The 15,632-nt window shown below is 56.0% G+C and overlaps 1 protein-coding gene across 5 annotated transcripts in view; it reads right to left on the bottom strand.

Moving 5' to 3' along the window:
- PDE4DIP (phosphodiesterase 4D interacting protein) overlaps positions 1–15,632 on the bottom strand; it is a 34,956-nt gene that overhangs the window by 16,760 nt on the left and 2,564 nt on the right. Inside the window, exons 2-17 of one of the 5 annotated variants that reach the window (XM_075038411.1) lie at positions 14,281–14,336; positions 13,894–14,072; positions 13,307–13,417; positions 12,768–12,844; positions 11,834–11,957; positions 11,604–11,758; positions 11,204–11,321; positions 5,211–5,330; positions 3,325–3,444; positions 2,989–3,081; positions 2,660–2,875; positions 1,953–2,111; positions 1,505–1,618; positions 1,134–1,271; positions 638–817; positions 167–361 (exon numbers count right to left, since the gene is read on the bottom strand). In XM_075038411.1, coding sequence (XP_074894512.1) covers positions 167–361; positions 638–817; positions 1,134–1,271; positions 1,505–1,618; positions 1,953–2,111; positions 2,660–2,875; positions 2,989–3,081; positions 3,325–3,444; positions 5,211–5,330; positions 11,204–11,321; positions 11,604–11,758; positions 11,834–11,957; positions 12,768–12,844; positions 13,307–13,417; positions 13,894–14,072; positions 14,281–14,287 — 2,106 coding nt within the window. In that variant the 5' untranslated portion in view covers positions 14,288–14,336. Of the gene's footprint in view, positions 1–166; positions 362–637; positions 818–1,133; positions 1,272–1,504; positions 1,619–1,952; positions 2,112–2,659; positions 2,876–2,988; positions 3,082–3,324; positions 3,445–5,210; positions 5,331–8,936; positions 10,327–11,203; positions 11,322–11,603; positions 11,759–11,833; positions 11,958–12,767; positions 12,845–13,306; positions 13,418–13,893; positions 14,073–14,280; positions 14,337–15,632 lie in introns of those variants that run through there. The other 4 variants (XM_075038409.1, XM_075038410.1, XM_075038407.1 and 1 more) reach the window with 4 other exon arrangements.

Genomic DNA, 15,632 nt, shown 5'->3' with positions numbered 1-15,632 from the left:
GATGAGACCAACCTAGAAACAGCTCATGGCATCTCCTGTGGTTCTTCGACACTCAACAGCTCCACCACACTACGCCAACAGCAGCCAGAGAGCAGCTTCTATCTGCTTAATGCAAGGCAGAGCCATCCACCCCAGCCTGCCCACTGCAGCACTGCACACAACTCACTCTGCTCTGCTGCTCCTTGGTGCTCACAGCCTGCAGCAGCTCCCGGATTTCAGCATCATGCTCTATGGTCTGACGGTTCCTGTCACTGAGGAGATCCTGCAGCATTTTCTCCTTGTGCTGGAGACGCAAGCACAGCTCCTCTGCTACCTCACTCTGTCCTGGGCCCAGCTTGCACAGCAGAGTTGCTGTAAGCTCCTGAACAAGGGGGAGGAAGGGAGAGATGGAGACATTGCTACCATCAAACTGCAAGCTATTCAAGGACGAACAGCCCTTCAGCCTGGGTGTAGCTGAGAGAGCAGCATCTCAGCAAGCACAGGTGTTTACAGGTACCAAAAGCAGCTAGCTTCCAAAGCACTGGGCACAGGTTCGAGTGCCCTCCTCAGAGGCAGGCAGCCAGGAGGCTCTGGTTCGGGACCACCCTCTCTGCAGACAAACTGGCTGAAGGCTCAGGAAGCCAAGCTAAGGTCTTACCTCCACTTCCTTGTTCCTGTCATGCAGGCAGGTCTGCAGCTGCTGGATGATCCCCTCCTGCTCCTTCTGCCTGCTGCAGGATTTGGCCTCAATCTCCTCCTTGAGCCAGCGGAGGTTTTGGCAGGTTGCTGAGACCTGCTCTAGTTCCAGAGTTTTGGCTTTCAGGAGGCTCTCCAGGCTCTGGGGACCACAACAGAAGCAGCTCAACCAGGGACAGAGACTTTATCCTGAATTAAGCAGAACTGGAAACACCAGTCTCTCCTACTAATGGAGTCACATAGATTCACTCACCCCTGTCCTCTCCAGACACCACACTCACATCTGCACCCAGCCCAGAAACACAAGCAACCCAGGAATGTACCCTGCACACAGGGCCAGAGGAAGGCCAACACCCTGCAGCTGCTCCCCAGCAACGACCAGAGCATTTACAGGAAGCTTTGTCTAGCACCACACCACAGCCAGGCTGGACTCCACATGCCCAGGTACAAGGACTCACGTGAATGGTAGTCTCGTTGCTGGACAGGACATTGCGCAGTCTCTCCAGGTCACTTCCACGCTCCCTTATCGAGAGATGGAGCTGTTGCAGCTCTTGCTCCTTCTTCTCCAGTGCACAGAACTTCTCATCTACTGCTCGCTAGGGTGAGAGGAGGTGATCCTTCAGAATGGGGTAGCAGGGCTCTGCAGCCCACCACACACTGTGTGGGGCACCTCAGCTCTCCCTTTCAGAGGACTCCTCTGGAAGGCTGAGCCATGAAGAGCATGTAGAAGACATGGTTGCCCCTGGGGTCAGCCTGGGGCTGCACCACTGATTGTAACCCAAAGGTTGAGCCTCAGGGAAAACTGAGACATCACCAACATTGTGCTCACCTCCAGAGCAGCATCCCTGTCACTGACTCGCTGCTGCAGTTTCTCCAACATGGCATTCATGGCTGCAGGGCTCTTGTCCAAGCTTTGCTGGCATTGCAGAAGCTCCCTTGATTCCTAGGGGTCACACACACACACTCCTAGTCAGTCCAGAAACCCCCCAGAGAGCAACACAGGAGAATCAGGCCTAACTATCTCCACCCCCCACATCAAAGGACAGTAGAGTCCCAGCACCTGGGGCTGGTTGACTAGCACCTGCCATTGCTGTGGGCTGACATACTCAGATACCTGTGCTTTCTTCCTCATCTTGGAAGCCTAGAAGCATCTCTCTCCATCCCTTCTTCAACGGGCATGTGTGAAAGCTACAGACTGACTTTTGCATTGCCAAATACCAAAGGAGGAGCAAGGGCCCTGGCTAATTATGCTCAACTTGAATCTTTCTGCATCTCACCTGCAGAAGCTGTTCCTTGCGAGCCAGAAGCTGACTCAAACGCTGAACTCTCTGCTCCTGGGCCTGCAGCTCACGGCATTTCTCCCACTCCACAGTCTGGAGCTGCTGAGCCTTGTCCTGCAGCTCTGTCTGCAGCTGCTGTACTACAGCACGCAGCTCCTGTGAGGGAAAAGCACATGCCTTGGCAGTCAGTCCTCAACAGACCTGTGAACAGCAGGCCAATCTGAAGAAGCCAAGAGCAACAAGGGCTGTGGGAACAGCCAAAAATGCTCTGCAATGCTACAGCTTTCCCATCTTAAAACACACTTCCACAGTGATGAAGTCCGAATTCATTTCATTCTCCAGGGTATCCATCCACCTAAACCCCTTGCTCTGGCCACAGGCAGAGCTTTACAGTCAATCACAGCTAACCTGTGCAGCACTGGACATTAAGTTCATAACACTGTAAAATGAGATGGGACATTTGCACCAGCCAAAGACATATAAGTGACAACACACCCACTATCAAGTGTCTTTGCTGATTCTAAATCCTCAGATATGAAGCTAAGAAGGCTGGAGAATTCTCCCTGCCACATGTGACAAGGGATTAGCCAAGTATGCCCAGACTGGTATAGGCAGAAATGATGAATGAGAGTGGAGTACTGACTACATCAGTGCTTATTAAGTTGTGTAAACCCAGAGACTTCCAGGCTAAGTACTTGTCATACCTGGTTGTGTTTCCAGGTTGCCTCTTTCTGCTGCTCTTCCTCATGCACCATGGTCTCTAGGAGCTGGGTTGCCTTCCTGGCTTCAGCCAGTTGATGCTCTTTCTGGCGCTGAGCTCTTTTCAGCTTCCGCACCTCCAGCTTTGTGCAGAAAAGTGTGTTCTGAAGATCTAGCAGTGACACTTGCTGCTCCTGGGATGAGAGTGGGCTCTCTGACATCTAACAAGAGTGAAAAGCAGAGAAACTCAGAGATTCACTTCACAAGAGGGATTTAAAAATCAAGATCCCTGCAGAACAAAACCTGATGTATTTGAGGCTTTCCAGGGACATACCTGCAACTGCCCCAGATGGCTTCTGTGTAACATGTCCCGCAGCTTGGCTATTGTCTCATTCTGCCCTTCAATGATATGGTACAGCTCTTGTGTCTATGAATCAAAGGATAGGAAGCCCAGTCATTGGCAAACCAAGCACAAACTCTCCCGTCCCAAGCCTCCAGCATGGATTATGACACGTCAGCATTGCACGAAAGTAAGAGCTTTGCAAGAAATAGTTTAATGAGATCCAGGATGCCTAGCAAAGGCTTAAGCGTTCCTTTTCAGTCACTGGCTACAGGGCTAGCATACTTTCCTCTTTCGGTGAGCACCACCCTGTCCACCCAAAACTATTACCTTACTCTCTTTGCTCTTCAGGGCCTCATTCAGACTCTGGATTGTACAAACTTGCTTCTGCGATGTTTCTTGGACAGATTTTAATTCCAAATTCAATTCATTCAGCTTTTCCTGTAACAACTGAAGACAGAAATATGTTGGTTTTTTCAATCCTGCCTAATGCTCTACAAAAACACCCTTAGGACTCCCTCCACTCCTTACTCAAGTCCATACAGCCCAGGTGTTCACCAGATCAAGATCAACGTGGCTCCCTCTAGAGTCTGTAAATACTGTTTGAGCTGGGTGGAGACCGATGAGTAAACACAAAGCCTTCAAGTCCCTCCACAGGACTGTTCCAGTGCTTCTGGCCCCTCCAATGCAGCCCCCATGCACAGGGCGGAGGTTCCAGGCTTGGGTTCACATATCATACTGCCTCCCACATACTCCAGGAGAGTCTTGCTCAGACTGCCCAGCAGCCTTCCCAGTTTCTATCATTTGTTTCTGTTCCCTTAAGAGGAAAGGGGCTGCTTCAGCCCAAAAACCTCCCAAGAGATCTGAAAAAAAAATAATCAAAATGGAGAAGCTACACATTCTAAAAACTGTCCCCTTTGCATCTGAGGTCCTCCAGAGCATTGCAGCTGCCCCTTTAACAATCTTCCAGCCGCTTCTCTAACTGTCTCCTTTGACCACCCAGGCACTCTTGCAGCAACTGCTGGTCTAGGTAATTCTACATTTGATCAGATCAATGGCTTATTTAGCCTCAAATTCTGGCTTCAGCACAAAAGAGTCTAGCCAGTGCTAGCACGCCAACAGCATGGCTGCAAAGCAAAGGGGAATGTCTCACTAGTCTCTGTGGCTGGTTTACAACCTGAGAAACTTTTGCCATTCACATCTTCACCCTAAAGAGGCTACCATCTCAAACAGTTTAGGACAGTTTTCTGCTTTCACCACAACGTTCGTGACACAGCACATGTACATTTAAGCAACTGCTTGTTAGCATTTTAAACATGCTGCCTCTTGGCATTCTTAGTCTTAGATGATACGCATATTCCTTGGAACTTACTCAAGCCTCAATTTCTTAAGGAGTGGGTGCTGCCACATGATTTCCTCTTGTTGTTCTAGTTTACACATCTGTCATGTTTTCTCTTCTCTAAGACACACTCCCCCTAACCTGTTTAAACACTTCCAACTCCATTTCCTGGGCCTTGGGCCTCTCTTTCCCTGTCAACCTTTGTGGTCCAGGCAGCTCCAACAGCTTACAGCTGTCCCCACATTTAAATAAAGATCCCATCCCAATGTTTCTTCCCATTTAACCCCTCTGTTTTCCCAGTGGGTATAATTTACCTTAGAGTTCAAGAGCATAACTAAGAACATCTACCCCTCACTAAGAACATCTAACCCTCACAACACATGTTAAATTTGATCTGCCTCAAGACAGCTCAGATGCATGTTTCTTTCCTAAGAAAGCCCTTAAATTGAAATGAAAACAGGACCCCCTCTGCGCTGATCTCCCTTACTGCTTGAAAAAAAGAAGGCAGCTGTCTCAAAAGGCAGGTGCCCTTCTCTCCTGCAACAGGCTCAGCCCATGCAAATCCAAGAGACAGGGAAATAGCTCTGTGCATCTCTCCTTCACCAGCTCCCAGAAGGCTCACCAGACAAGTGGGAAGTTCTTCCAAAATAATGGTTTGCAAAAATTAACATGGAAAATTTACACGGCCCAGCTGCAGAAAAAAGTAAATGCTTTTAACTCAAGCTGGCAGACAACAGCACTGAGAACCATGCGTCGGCGCACACCCTTGCTGGAACAGAGGTGTAGATGCCTGCCTCTGGCCAGGCTAGGAGGCATCCTCCAATACTAATTACATCAGACTCACTAGGCACCAAACTTGCTGTTCATGAAGAAATACCTTGTTGGCAGCTTCGAACTGCTGGATTTTGCCCTGCAGCTCTGCAGCACACAGATCGGACACATGCTCCCCTGCTGCAGGGTCACCTGGAGCCAGCTGCTGACGTTCATCCTGCAAATTCTGAAAAAAAAGTGAGATATGGCTCAAGTCTTACAATGGCTACTTCTATTCAGCTGTCAGCCCTCACAGACCTTGCAGCATGGGCTTGAACATGGCCCACTGTGCTTTTCTAACTGTCTCCAAAACATCATGCTGCCCATGTCTCCCTTCACCTGGGGGGCAGGCTGGCACCTGGCAGCTCTCTGCCCAACATGCCAGAAGCACCCTGCTGCCCCGAGGCTCTGGTTGGGCTCCCTGTCTCTCCTCACTCCCATACCATGAACCCAGCAGCTTGTCTGGCTCTAACCACTGCCTGCAGGCTGATGATGGATCTGATCCCCACACCCGAGCCACATTCCTGAAACTTCCCCTCCTTCCCATGTGCCCTGCTGGCAGCTTCAGAAAGCTTCAAAACCAGCACCAAACCAACCCCCTTCTTCCCACATTCTGCCAAGCTTCTCTGTCTTAATCAAGCCCACAACCTTCAACCCTTCCCACCAGCTACCCTCCAGCCATGATCTAGTAGTGAGCCCCTGCTCTGAACCCCTCCACTTGTGATTCTCTGGGCTCTCCTTTCATGCTCCAGCACCCACACCGTGTGTGATTTCCTGCAGCTCCACAAACCATACCAAATTTAGTGCCACAGCTGAGATATTTTTCATGACATACACCCATTTATTGAGAATGGAAACAGCCTGCTTTCTGATGCATGGCCTGCCAGACCCTGCTGGCTGAGCACACACTAATCCCTTGTCATCCCTTCTTACTATTTTGCTACCTCCTGCCTAGTGAGTTGTTAACTCCTTAGAGCAGCATTCAAACCCAGCCACGCACCCCAGCCCTCACAGGACTCGTTGAGTATTCCTGAATATTATCGGTGATACGAGATTGATTGTACTGGTGTCTTGTTTTAAGTGGGAGCCCTGGCAAGTGCAGGGTTGCAGTGCAGAGGCTACGAGAACACAGCAGAGCTCTTCAGAGCACACAGGAGCACCAGCTCCAGGCAGCACAGGGAGAACAACCACCAACTCTGACTAGCCCTGTCAGACTGAATCCTCATCTTCAGCAGCCACAGAAACACTGTCTCTGGGAAAGACAGGCAGCACAGGGGAGCTCCCCCAGACCTGTGCATTGCCTCTCACATATAGAAGCAATGCTTCCCTTTACCCTGATGTTTTGTTAAGATTTTAGTGAAAACTTAAACAGTCACAGCAAGTAATTTCAAGTTTGCCCAGCCAGAAGACTTCAGATCAGACAGGGAGAGTGGCTGGAATCTGTCACACAGCAGCTATTTTGAAATAACGCTGACGAAAACGGGGGGGGGGGGGGGGGGGGGCGGACATGACACCTTTCCTCACAATTTGCACATTCCAAAGAAAAATAAGCAGAAAGCCTGCAACGAGCTAAGAGCAGGGAGGGGAAAGGCAGAGCCACCTCCAGAGTCCAAAGTTCCAAAGCCCAAGCTGCCTCCCTCATGCTTCCCTGCAGCCATGTCAGGAGCACGGCTCCCTGGTGGTTTCTCCTACATCAATATTTTACTGACAATCTCTCCTCAGTACAGCTCCAGCAATGTCAGCACATGCTAACCTAGACAGAACACTTCTTTAAAAAGTAAGAATAATAATCATGGCATTATCTAAGCCTGCCAAGCTCACATCTGCCAGAACAGTGGGTAAAAGACCAGCTGTCAGCAGGGCAATGCTTCCCTTGCTGCCAGCACAGCACTGCAGACAGCTGCAAGAGTATGTCTGATGAAGGCTTAGTTTGGTGGCATTTTCCTGGGGCTGCAGTGATGAAGGGGAAAAATTGTTGGTTCAAGAAGACACCCAAGATGACAGTACCTACAAGGTCACGTACCCTGACACCAGATTGCTCTTGGTCATTGTAGCTTACAGCAGTAAATTTAAAGAACTGCAGTTTCCCAAAAGCAATAAGGGAGCTGTGGTCCTATATATCCTATACATTCCTTTCACATTACCATGAAGGCATTTATGCGTATGAATCGCTAGACAGCAGTTCCTGACTTATAGAAAGAGTGTTGCTTGTACAAAGAGAAAGAAAAATCATTTATACAAGAACTATTTAGTCTACTAGCTGCATCTGACTTCTCATTTTTGCCGATAAAGCCATCCAAAGGATTAAAGTCCTTTCCCCCTTCTGCCAGGACCTGCACCAAAGACCACAACTGCTGCTGCCATGGCCAGGAACAGGCAGTAAAAAATCCTGCAGCATGAATTCCTGGCAGGGACTATCAGATGGCAGAGGCTGGAGGTTGGAAAAAACCCTCAAACACAGCTCCCAGACAAGGATGGTGATGCATGACACAAAGCCAAGCCGTAAACACGCCACGTCGATTGCACCACGTTCTGTTAACAGAAAGCCTATTTTTATGCTGTAAATATATCCCTAGCAGTGAAAATTAGTAGCAAGCAACACAGACTACAGCAGCAGCATCAACGCCCTGCTTCACATCTGCAGTCACTGGCTGCCAGCATGATGCCTTTGTGCACCAGATGAAAATTAGTTCTGCTACATCCCTCCCTAGCACCATTTCTTGAGCAGGCTTCTATGGGAAAAGCACACAGCTCTGGGAAACGCCCAAGTAGACGGGACAGCAAGCAGTGCTGGCTGAATAGGAAGCGTAATTCAGCACAGCCACAGTTGCCATAGTGATAAACAAGCATTTTTCTAATCCCCCAGGCTACCTAGAGCATTAGGCAACACTAAGGCTGCTAATGGAAATGCAATTAGGCTGACATGGATATTCCTGAATTGAAGCTGACTGAGGCCTTCTATTCATTAAGGAAAGAGGTAAAGGAGTTACAAGTTCAGCTTTTTGACTGCATACTAATGAAGATTTCTTTAAAGCCAGCAAACCAGAGGCAATCTGGAGCTACACGAGGACTACCATCGAGGCAGATAACGGCACCAGGCAGTCCCGTGAAAGCAGGAGCTTTCATCACCTCTCAGCAGCACCTGCCACTAATTGATGAATCTTTTCAAAGGATCAGAAAATAAACCAATTATCTAGAATACCAACCCTAAAGTCATCCTCTGGCGCAAATCCACCTGCAAGGAAAACACCTTTTCCTCAGGGCACGCGCCACAGATCCCTGCGCAGATCTGCACGTTAGGCAGGTTGGACGCCTGATCCGCAGGGGCAGGGCTCTGGAGGCAGGCGTTCCTGACACTGAACCATTACCCAGGCACAAAGAAAACAGATTTGCTGGAAAACACATGCCCGGAAGCTTAAAACACTCCCTTTGGTTGTAGGTAAAAGTCACACTGACTTCTTAAAGAGAAAGTTGAAGTGAAACTGGTGTTATCTCAGCAGAAAAATGACAAAGCATGCAAAGAGCTTAGACCCATCTAGCAGGCTGCATTGACAAGGAGAGCTGATGGAGGAGGGGAAGGTTAATTTCTCAGAACACAAGGAGGAAACAGATGACAGGAGCATGACAGAGGAGAGAGGCGGCACACCTAAAAAGGACCAAGCTGCCTATTCTTAGTCCTGGGTTCAGTGACACGTGGCTATCTGTATTATCTCAGCACAGAAGAATCCCTAGCGGGCTCAGTGTCGGGCCACAGGGACGCTGCTCAATTGAATGGCGGCACAATGACCTCTACCTGTACCCGCAGCGGCATGTAATCCTCACAGAGGTCATCCCACAGCTCCTGCAGTTCAGAAATCTCCAGGGGAAGACCCAAAGGAGCTCTGGAAAAGGATTTTCTGTCTGCATTCAGGAAGGCAGAACCAGCACACGCTAAGCCAGCAGAAGCGCTGCCATCTGCCAAGTCACGGCTGAGCTTGGGAGGGGGCAAGCTGGACTTCACAGGAATAGGTAGCCTGCTGCCTCGGGGGCTCTGAAGGGGTTTGTAGTCCAAAGCCTTGATCAAATTGAGGGCCAGCTCCAGCCTGTTGCCGCTCAGCGAAGAGTTTGGGGTCATGCGGTCATCTGAGAAATCGTCACATTTCCCATTCCCTTTCACCCCCTTATCTGCATCTTCATCCTTCTGCTGTGGAGGGCTTGCCTCCACAGTCGTGTCCAGAGACTCAACAGAGGATGCGGGCGTGCCTTCCTCCATGCTCTCCCCATCCACAGGCACTCTGGCACTGGCAGACTCCGCCACATCACACATGGATGACTCCTCGTTGCCCACACTGGCCGACCACCGGCTGGACAGCCCGCAGGAGATGCTTCTGGCCACCTTTCGCGGCACTTTGCAAATCGCTTCATAGTCAGCATCGGCCACCCGCAGCGCGGCACAGCCACGGCAGCGCCGCGGGCGGTTACTTGCTCCCTCTGAAGAATGGCAGCTGTGTGGCTCCAAGCTGTGCTCTTCTTGATCCGTCCAATATTCATACCCAGAATAAGCAAAGTCCTCCTGAAGGAGGGCAGCGTACCGTACATCAGGCAGGTTAGAAAGGTCCACAGTCCCATCCCCAGCTCTGTCATCTGTGCTAGAGTCTTCGTTGTTCCTGCGGTACATACTTGCAATGCAGAACTTGAGGCGGTCTTTCTCCAGCAGCAGTTTCTGCAGGCGCTCGATGGAGAGGGCTTCGATGCGCGCGATGACAGTGTCGAACCTGTAGATGCGGTCCAGCATGAAGGCACACTTGCTGCAAGCGAACTCGGATTTGCCATCCCGGCACAGCTCCCTGCCCAGGACGTGGGAGAGCAGCACCTGGAGGTTCAGCTTGGCTGCCGTGTGGAAGATCCATCGCCGCTGGTTGCCGCACAGCTCCCGGGCACAAATCCGGCAGGTTTCCTTCATCCTCCCTCCTGACCAGCACCCGAACCTACTTCTGGGGGCTCTCAAGAGACCTTCCTGAGGCCTCTCCCACTCACTCTGCACATCTCCCAGCGTACAGCTCCCTCAAGCCCTGAGCCCACTGGCACTTCTCACCCCACCAATCCCCCCTTTTTAGGGCGGTCACACGCCGGGACTCCTGGTGCTACAGAAACATCCCACTCTACAACATCTTCACACCTCAGCCCAGCCACAGCAGGGCTGCCCCCCTCTCCGGGCTGCCCCCCCCCAGCCCCCCTCTCCTGCCTGCCCCCCGCTTCTCACAGCTCCCCCCCCCCCTCTCCTCACTGCCCCCCTTCCCCGGGGCTGCCCCTCACCCCGGGCTGCCCCCCTGCCTCACAGGCCCCGCCACCCCTCCTCCTCCCCCCGCCGCCGCCGCCGAGGATGCTCCTGCCACGGCGGCGCCCGGCTTGTGGCTCAGATTTCAAGATGGCGGCAGGCGACAGCCCCCCACGCATGCGCGGCGGCCGCGGCGCCTGCCGGGATTTGTAGTCGCCACGCCCAGGCGCTACGCATGCGCAGTGGGCACACGTGGGGCCGGCACGGCGACAGCGACAGCGACGATGACAGTGCAGCGCCAGTGCCCGGCCCCAGCAGGCAGTGCCGGAGGGGCATGTCCCCGCATCACAAGGCCACCGAGCACCCATGCAGCAGTACCTGCGTGGCACCCCGTGCCACCCAGTGGGCACACACCGGCGTTGGTGGCCCGTGGCTGCTGGGGACAGGGCTGTGCCACCCAGACGGAACATGGCCGGAGCCGTGCGGCTGCCAGGAACACGCTGCTCTGATCCTTCGCAGCCCCGAAATCCCGCCTGGCACCACGCCGGGCGTATTTTAAGACCCGGGATTTAAATGGCAGACGGGCGCAGAAGGACTGCGCAGGCTCCCTTGACACCCCCTGTCCCCTGTTGTCCCCCCCCAGCACCGCGGCACAGCTGCGCAAACGCTTGGGCTGGACGTGGCATGGCCCTGGCCGCAGCCCCAGAAGGGGACAGGGATGACAACTGCCAGCCGAGCCCTGGGCGGCTGCGCTCCTCCCCGGGGTGTCAGGCTGAGGTCCCCCCCCGCAATTGCCCACCCACCTGGCCCCCCACAGCCAGGGGCTCCTCCAGGTGCTGCTGCAGGTCACGCTTCTCGGCTGACAGCGTTTCCACGAGCCGGTTGCTGGCGGCCAGCTCTTGGGTCAGCTCTTCGATCCTCCTGAGAGGGAGGGAAGGGCAGGGGATGCTTAGGCACTGGGATGGTCCCAGGATGGCATTGGGGACAGCTGCTGGGGGGGCAATCTCTGGGGCAAAGCAGAGCAGTCTCAGGGATGCTCCCCCTTCCCCACAGCCCAGCTCTCTCTCTCCTTGGGGTGACCCCTCCACCCCCTGGATGCCCGCAGCCTCCCGACCCTGCACAGCACCAGCCCCTTGGTAGTCCCCAAGGATCAGCACAGGGCACAGGCTGGCAGCATAGAGGGGACAGGTCCTGGGCACCCACCTCTGGGCCATGGTACCGCAGCCATCATCGCTCCTGTCCTCCTCCTTTGTTCTCGCAGCTTCCTTCAGCTTCCCTGCCAGCTCCCGGCACCGCTCCGCCTCGGCTTTGGCCAGCGCCGTGGCCTGCTCAGCCTCACTCCGTGCCAGCCTGGCCTCCTGCATGGCAGTGGGGTGAGCCCCCAGGCACTGACCCCCAGCCCCCGCCCTGGAGCACACCACCCCTGGGCTCACCTCCTGCAGGAGCTGTATCTTGTTCTCCAGGAGCTCATAGACATGCTCCGACTCCCGCTGCCGTTCCTCATACTGCTGCCGGAGGGCTGCCTGGCTGCGGGTTGTCTGGTTCTCCGCAGCCACCCTACCAAGCATAGCACGGCACAGCATGGCATAGCGTGGCATGGCACAGTGCAGTATGGCACAGCACAAAGTGGCATAGCATGGTATGGTATGGCATGGCATCTCACATGACATAGCATGGCACTGCACAGCATGGCACAGCACACTACGGCATGGCATGGCATGGCATGGCACGGCATGGCATGGCACAGCACGGCATGGCTTGGCAGGGTGCAGCATGGCGTGGCATGGCACGACATGGCATGGCCTCCCTTTGCAAAAGCCCCCACCCCAAAACAGCTGGACTGGGTGAGCCATGCCACCCTGGGTGCCCCCAGCCCAGCTCCCCCCATGCAGTGGGTGCTGTTTCTGCAGGACCCCCGGGCAGGGCGTACTATAATCTCCCAGTGCTGCTGCCCTGGGGACACGGCTTCTCTGGTGGCACCAGGTCATGCTCGGGCTCTGAACCACCGAAGCAGTCCCCTCACGCTCCCAGAACCAGGGGCGTCCCTGGCTGCCGTGCCCCAGGCCCCCCTGCCCAGCGGTGCCCCGCTGCGGGACACCCACGCCACGGCCCCCAGGCATGGCGCTGCCCTCCCCTGCCAAACAGGTGCTGCCCTTTATTTTTGGCTGGCGCCAGGGCTGTAAGAGGAACCCTGCGGGTGCCCAGCCCCATTGCAAACACCTCCAGCCCCACTGCAGCCGCTCCGCTGCCTGCTGCGGGCAGGGCGCAGGCAGACAACCTCGGTCCCCCTTGCCCACGCAAACACCACAGATGGCGTGTGGATGCCATGTCCACCCCAGGGTGAGAGGCTTGGCCGGCCCCGCTCACCATGTGTTGTCCAGGGCTTGTTGCTTCTCCTGCAGCTCCCGCTTCAGGCTCTCCACCTCTACTTTCAGCTCGATATTCTGTGGGGAGGGAGGGAGGTGGGTAGGATGCCCCCACGCCTGCCCGGACCCCCCAGTGCCACTTCCCACAGGAATGCATCAGAGGTGGCATGGGGGTCCCCCACCCCACGGCAAGGCTTCGGGTGCCCATGGCACTGAGTGGCACGGGTGGTATTTTAGCCTGCTGGTGCTGGGATAGGGTGTACCCGCTCCACCTATCTGCACCCAAACTGGCACCGCCACTCACCCTGGGGACCCCACCAGGTTGGGGAAACCCTCCCCAACCCTCTCCCCGCTCCTGTCAAAGGCAGCAAGGGGCAAACTCCTGCACAGCAGCTCCCCCAGCCCCAGCGCCGTGCCCGATGCTCTCCCCGGCATCCCCACCGGCTGCGCTCCCCTGGCCCCATCCCCTCCGGGCAAAGAGAGGGCACTGGGAGGGAAACCCTCCTCAGGCACCCATCCCCGTCCCCCACGGGCGCTCACCCGCCGGTAGACATCGTCCCGGCTGCCCTCGCCCTTCTGCTGGACGCGCTCCTCCAGAAAGTAGATGCGCAGCTTGAGGCTGAAATTCTCCTTCTTGAGGTCGTTGAGGTGCTGGGAGAGCGTGCGGTACCCGTTAGCCATGGCCGGCGCTCCATGGGGGGGGGCATCCCGGCACCCCTCACATGGCGCCGCCGGGGACACGGCCCAGGGTCCCTGCCCGCCCGCAGCTCCCGCCGCCGGCCCTGCCGCGGCCCCTTTCCTTTTTTTTTTCACCTCCCAGAGCTATTTGAGGAATCGCCGGAGCGGGACGTCGAGGACGGGAGGGTGGTGAAACCCGAGCCCCCGCGGCCCCCGCGCGCCTCAGCCAGGAGGGCGGCGAGGGGGAGCGTGGCGCCCGGGGGGGCTGAGCCCCCTCTCCCCGTCCCACCGCCGCTTGCTCTGCGTCCCCCTCCCGCCCTCCGCACCCCACTGGTGGACCCAGGGGATCCGACATGTATCCTGCAAGCACAAAGTAGTGCTGGGGGGGGTGGTGGGGGGGGGTGTCTTGGTGGTGCCATGGTGGGGGTTCCGGCACCCTGGGGTCTCACCTGCTCAAAGTCCCGCAGGGTCTGCGTCTGGGCGAGGGGACCCATCTCCAGGTCCCGGAGGAGACACGTTTGCACCAAGGGACCAGGTTGGGGCTGAGCACCTGGGGGGCCATGGGACCCCCCCGGCTCAGCCGGCGCGGGGTCCTCGTCACCCTCACCCCACGGCCCATCTTGGGAAGCTGGGAGGGAGCGAGGGCGAGCGGCAGTCAGAGGAGCAAAGCGGTTGCTCCACACACCGCCTGCCTCCGAGATGTCACCGGGAAGGACGCCGGGACGCCTCGGGGCCGGCAAGCTGCTGGCCATCCCCTGGGCCAATGCATGCTGCCGGGGCGCTGGGCACGGGAACGGGGTGTGCGGGGTACAGGGGGGGCTCTTGGGGTGTCTTACCCGCCATGCAGCTGGCTCCGGGGAGCACGGCTGGCCTGTCGCCGCTGCAGGGGTCCCTGCGGAGAGGAGCACACGGCCATGTCACGCATGGCATCGGGGGTCCAGCCCCCAGGGTCCCCCATGCACCACCCAGTTGCTGTGCCAGAGGGGCCAGGGAGGGCGGTGGGGGATTTTACGATGGGGGATTTTACCAAAGGCTCTGCGTGGCGGCGGCTGCTGCAATCTCTCCCACCCTGGGTGGGTTGCAAGCGGCTGATGGGCACTGTGGAGGGGGGCGGCAGAGATGAGCTCCCGACATCAAACGGTCACGCAAAAGCCTGCCCGGGGTGGGGGGCAAACTCCAGGCAAGGCAAAACCCTTGTGCATCCATGAGGGTGCATGGGGGGTGGGTGTGCATGCCTGCGTGTGCGTGCACAGGGGCACACGGGTGTCCGTGCACACGTGGGGTTGCACGCGTGTGTTCCCGCAGCCGGCAGGCATCTGCTCTAAGTGCAAAGACACAAGGCCCTGGGGGCCGTGCAGATGGCGCTGCCCCTTTAGGAGCACTTTAGCCCCATTAGCAGCCCTGGCAGGGCCACCTGAGCCCCCACAGCACACACCCCCAGCCCCGGGGTGGGGGTCGGGGTGCTGGCAGCGAGCAGGGGCTGCCTAAGGCAGGGCTCGCCCCGGTTGCTCTCCGAGGGGGCCCCATGCCATCACAGCTTGCCAGCTCCCCACCGCAGCCGCAATCAGGTTTATTTTCAGCTGAGAAGCATGAGTCATTTCATAATTTAAAAGAAAGAGAAAAAAACCCCCAACCCACAAATAAAAAAAAACCCACAGATTTTTTTCCTTTAAAAAAAAGAAGAATATTTATTTTCTAATGTCAGCATGACAGCTTTTTGGTGGGGTCCCGTGAGCAGGGAGGTGGGCACTCGCCCCCAGCACCACGGTGGGCACAGCGTCCTGCCCACATGCACAAGACTGAGTCCCAATGGCCAGGCAGGGCCAGCACGTTCCCATGGCACAGGCCACGGTAGGGGCCCTGGGGCCACGTCCCCAGAGCCGGGCACACCACACCAGCACATTGCAGGCAGGGGACACAGCACTGCCAGCCTGGGAGGGAGCAGGGGGAGGCAGCCACAGGCTGCCACAGCCCCGGCAGCAACAACCCATCACGAGGGGAAACTGAGGCACGATGGCTTTAAACACACCAGTGCTGGCCAGGCACGGCCCTGCGCCCTGCCAGGCACCATAACCAGCATGATACCCAGAAGCACAGTACCAGAGCTGTGGTGCCCAGAGGCACAATAACCAGAAGCATGATGCCTGAGGAGACCCAATACCCAGAAGCACAATATCCAAGGAGGCAC

The sequence above is a fragment of the Buteo buteo genome, chromosome 10, assembly GCF_964188355.1.
Source record: "Buteo buteo chromosome 10, bButBut1.hap1.1, whole genome shotgun sequence".
Taxonomy (NCBI): domain Eukaryota; kingdom Metazoa; phylum Chordata; class Aves; order Accipitriformes; family Accipitridae; genus Buteo; species Buteo buteo.
Note: the sequence above shows the minus strand (reverse complement) of the source record. Positions and strands in the feature narration are given on the sequence as shown.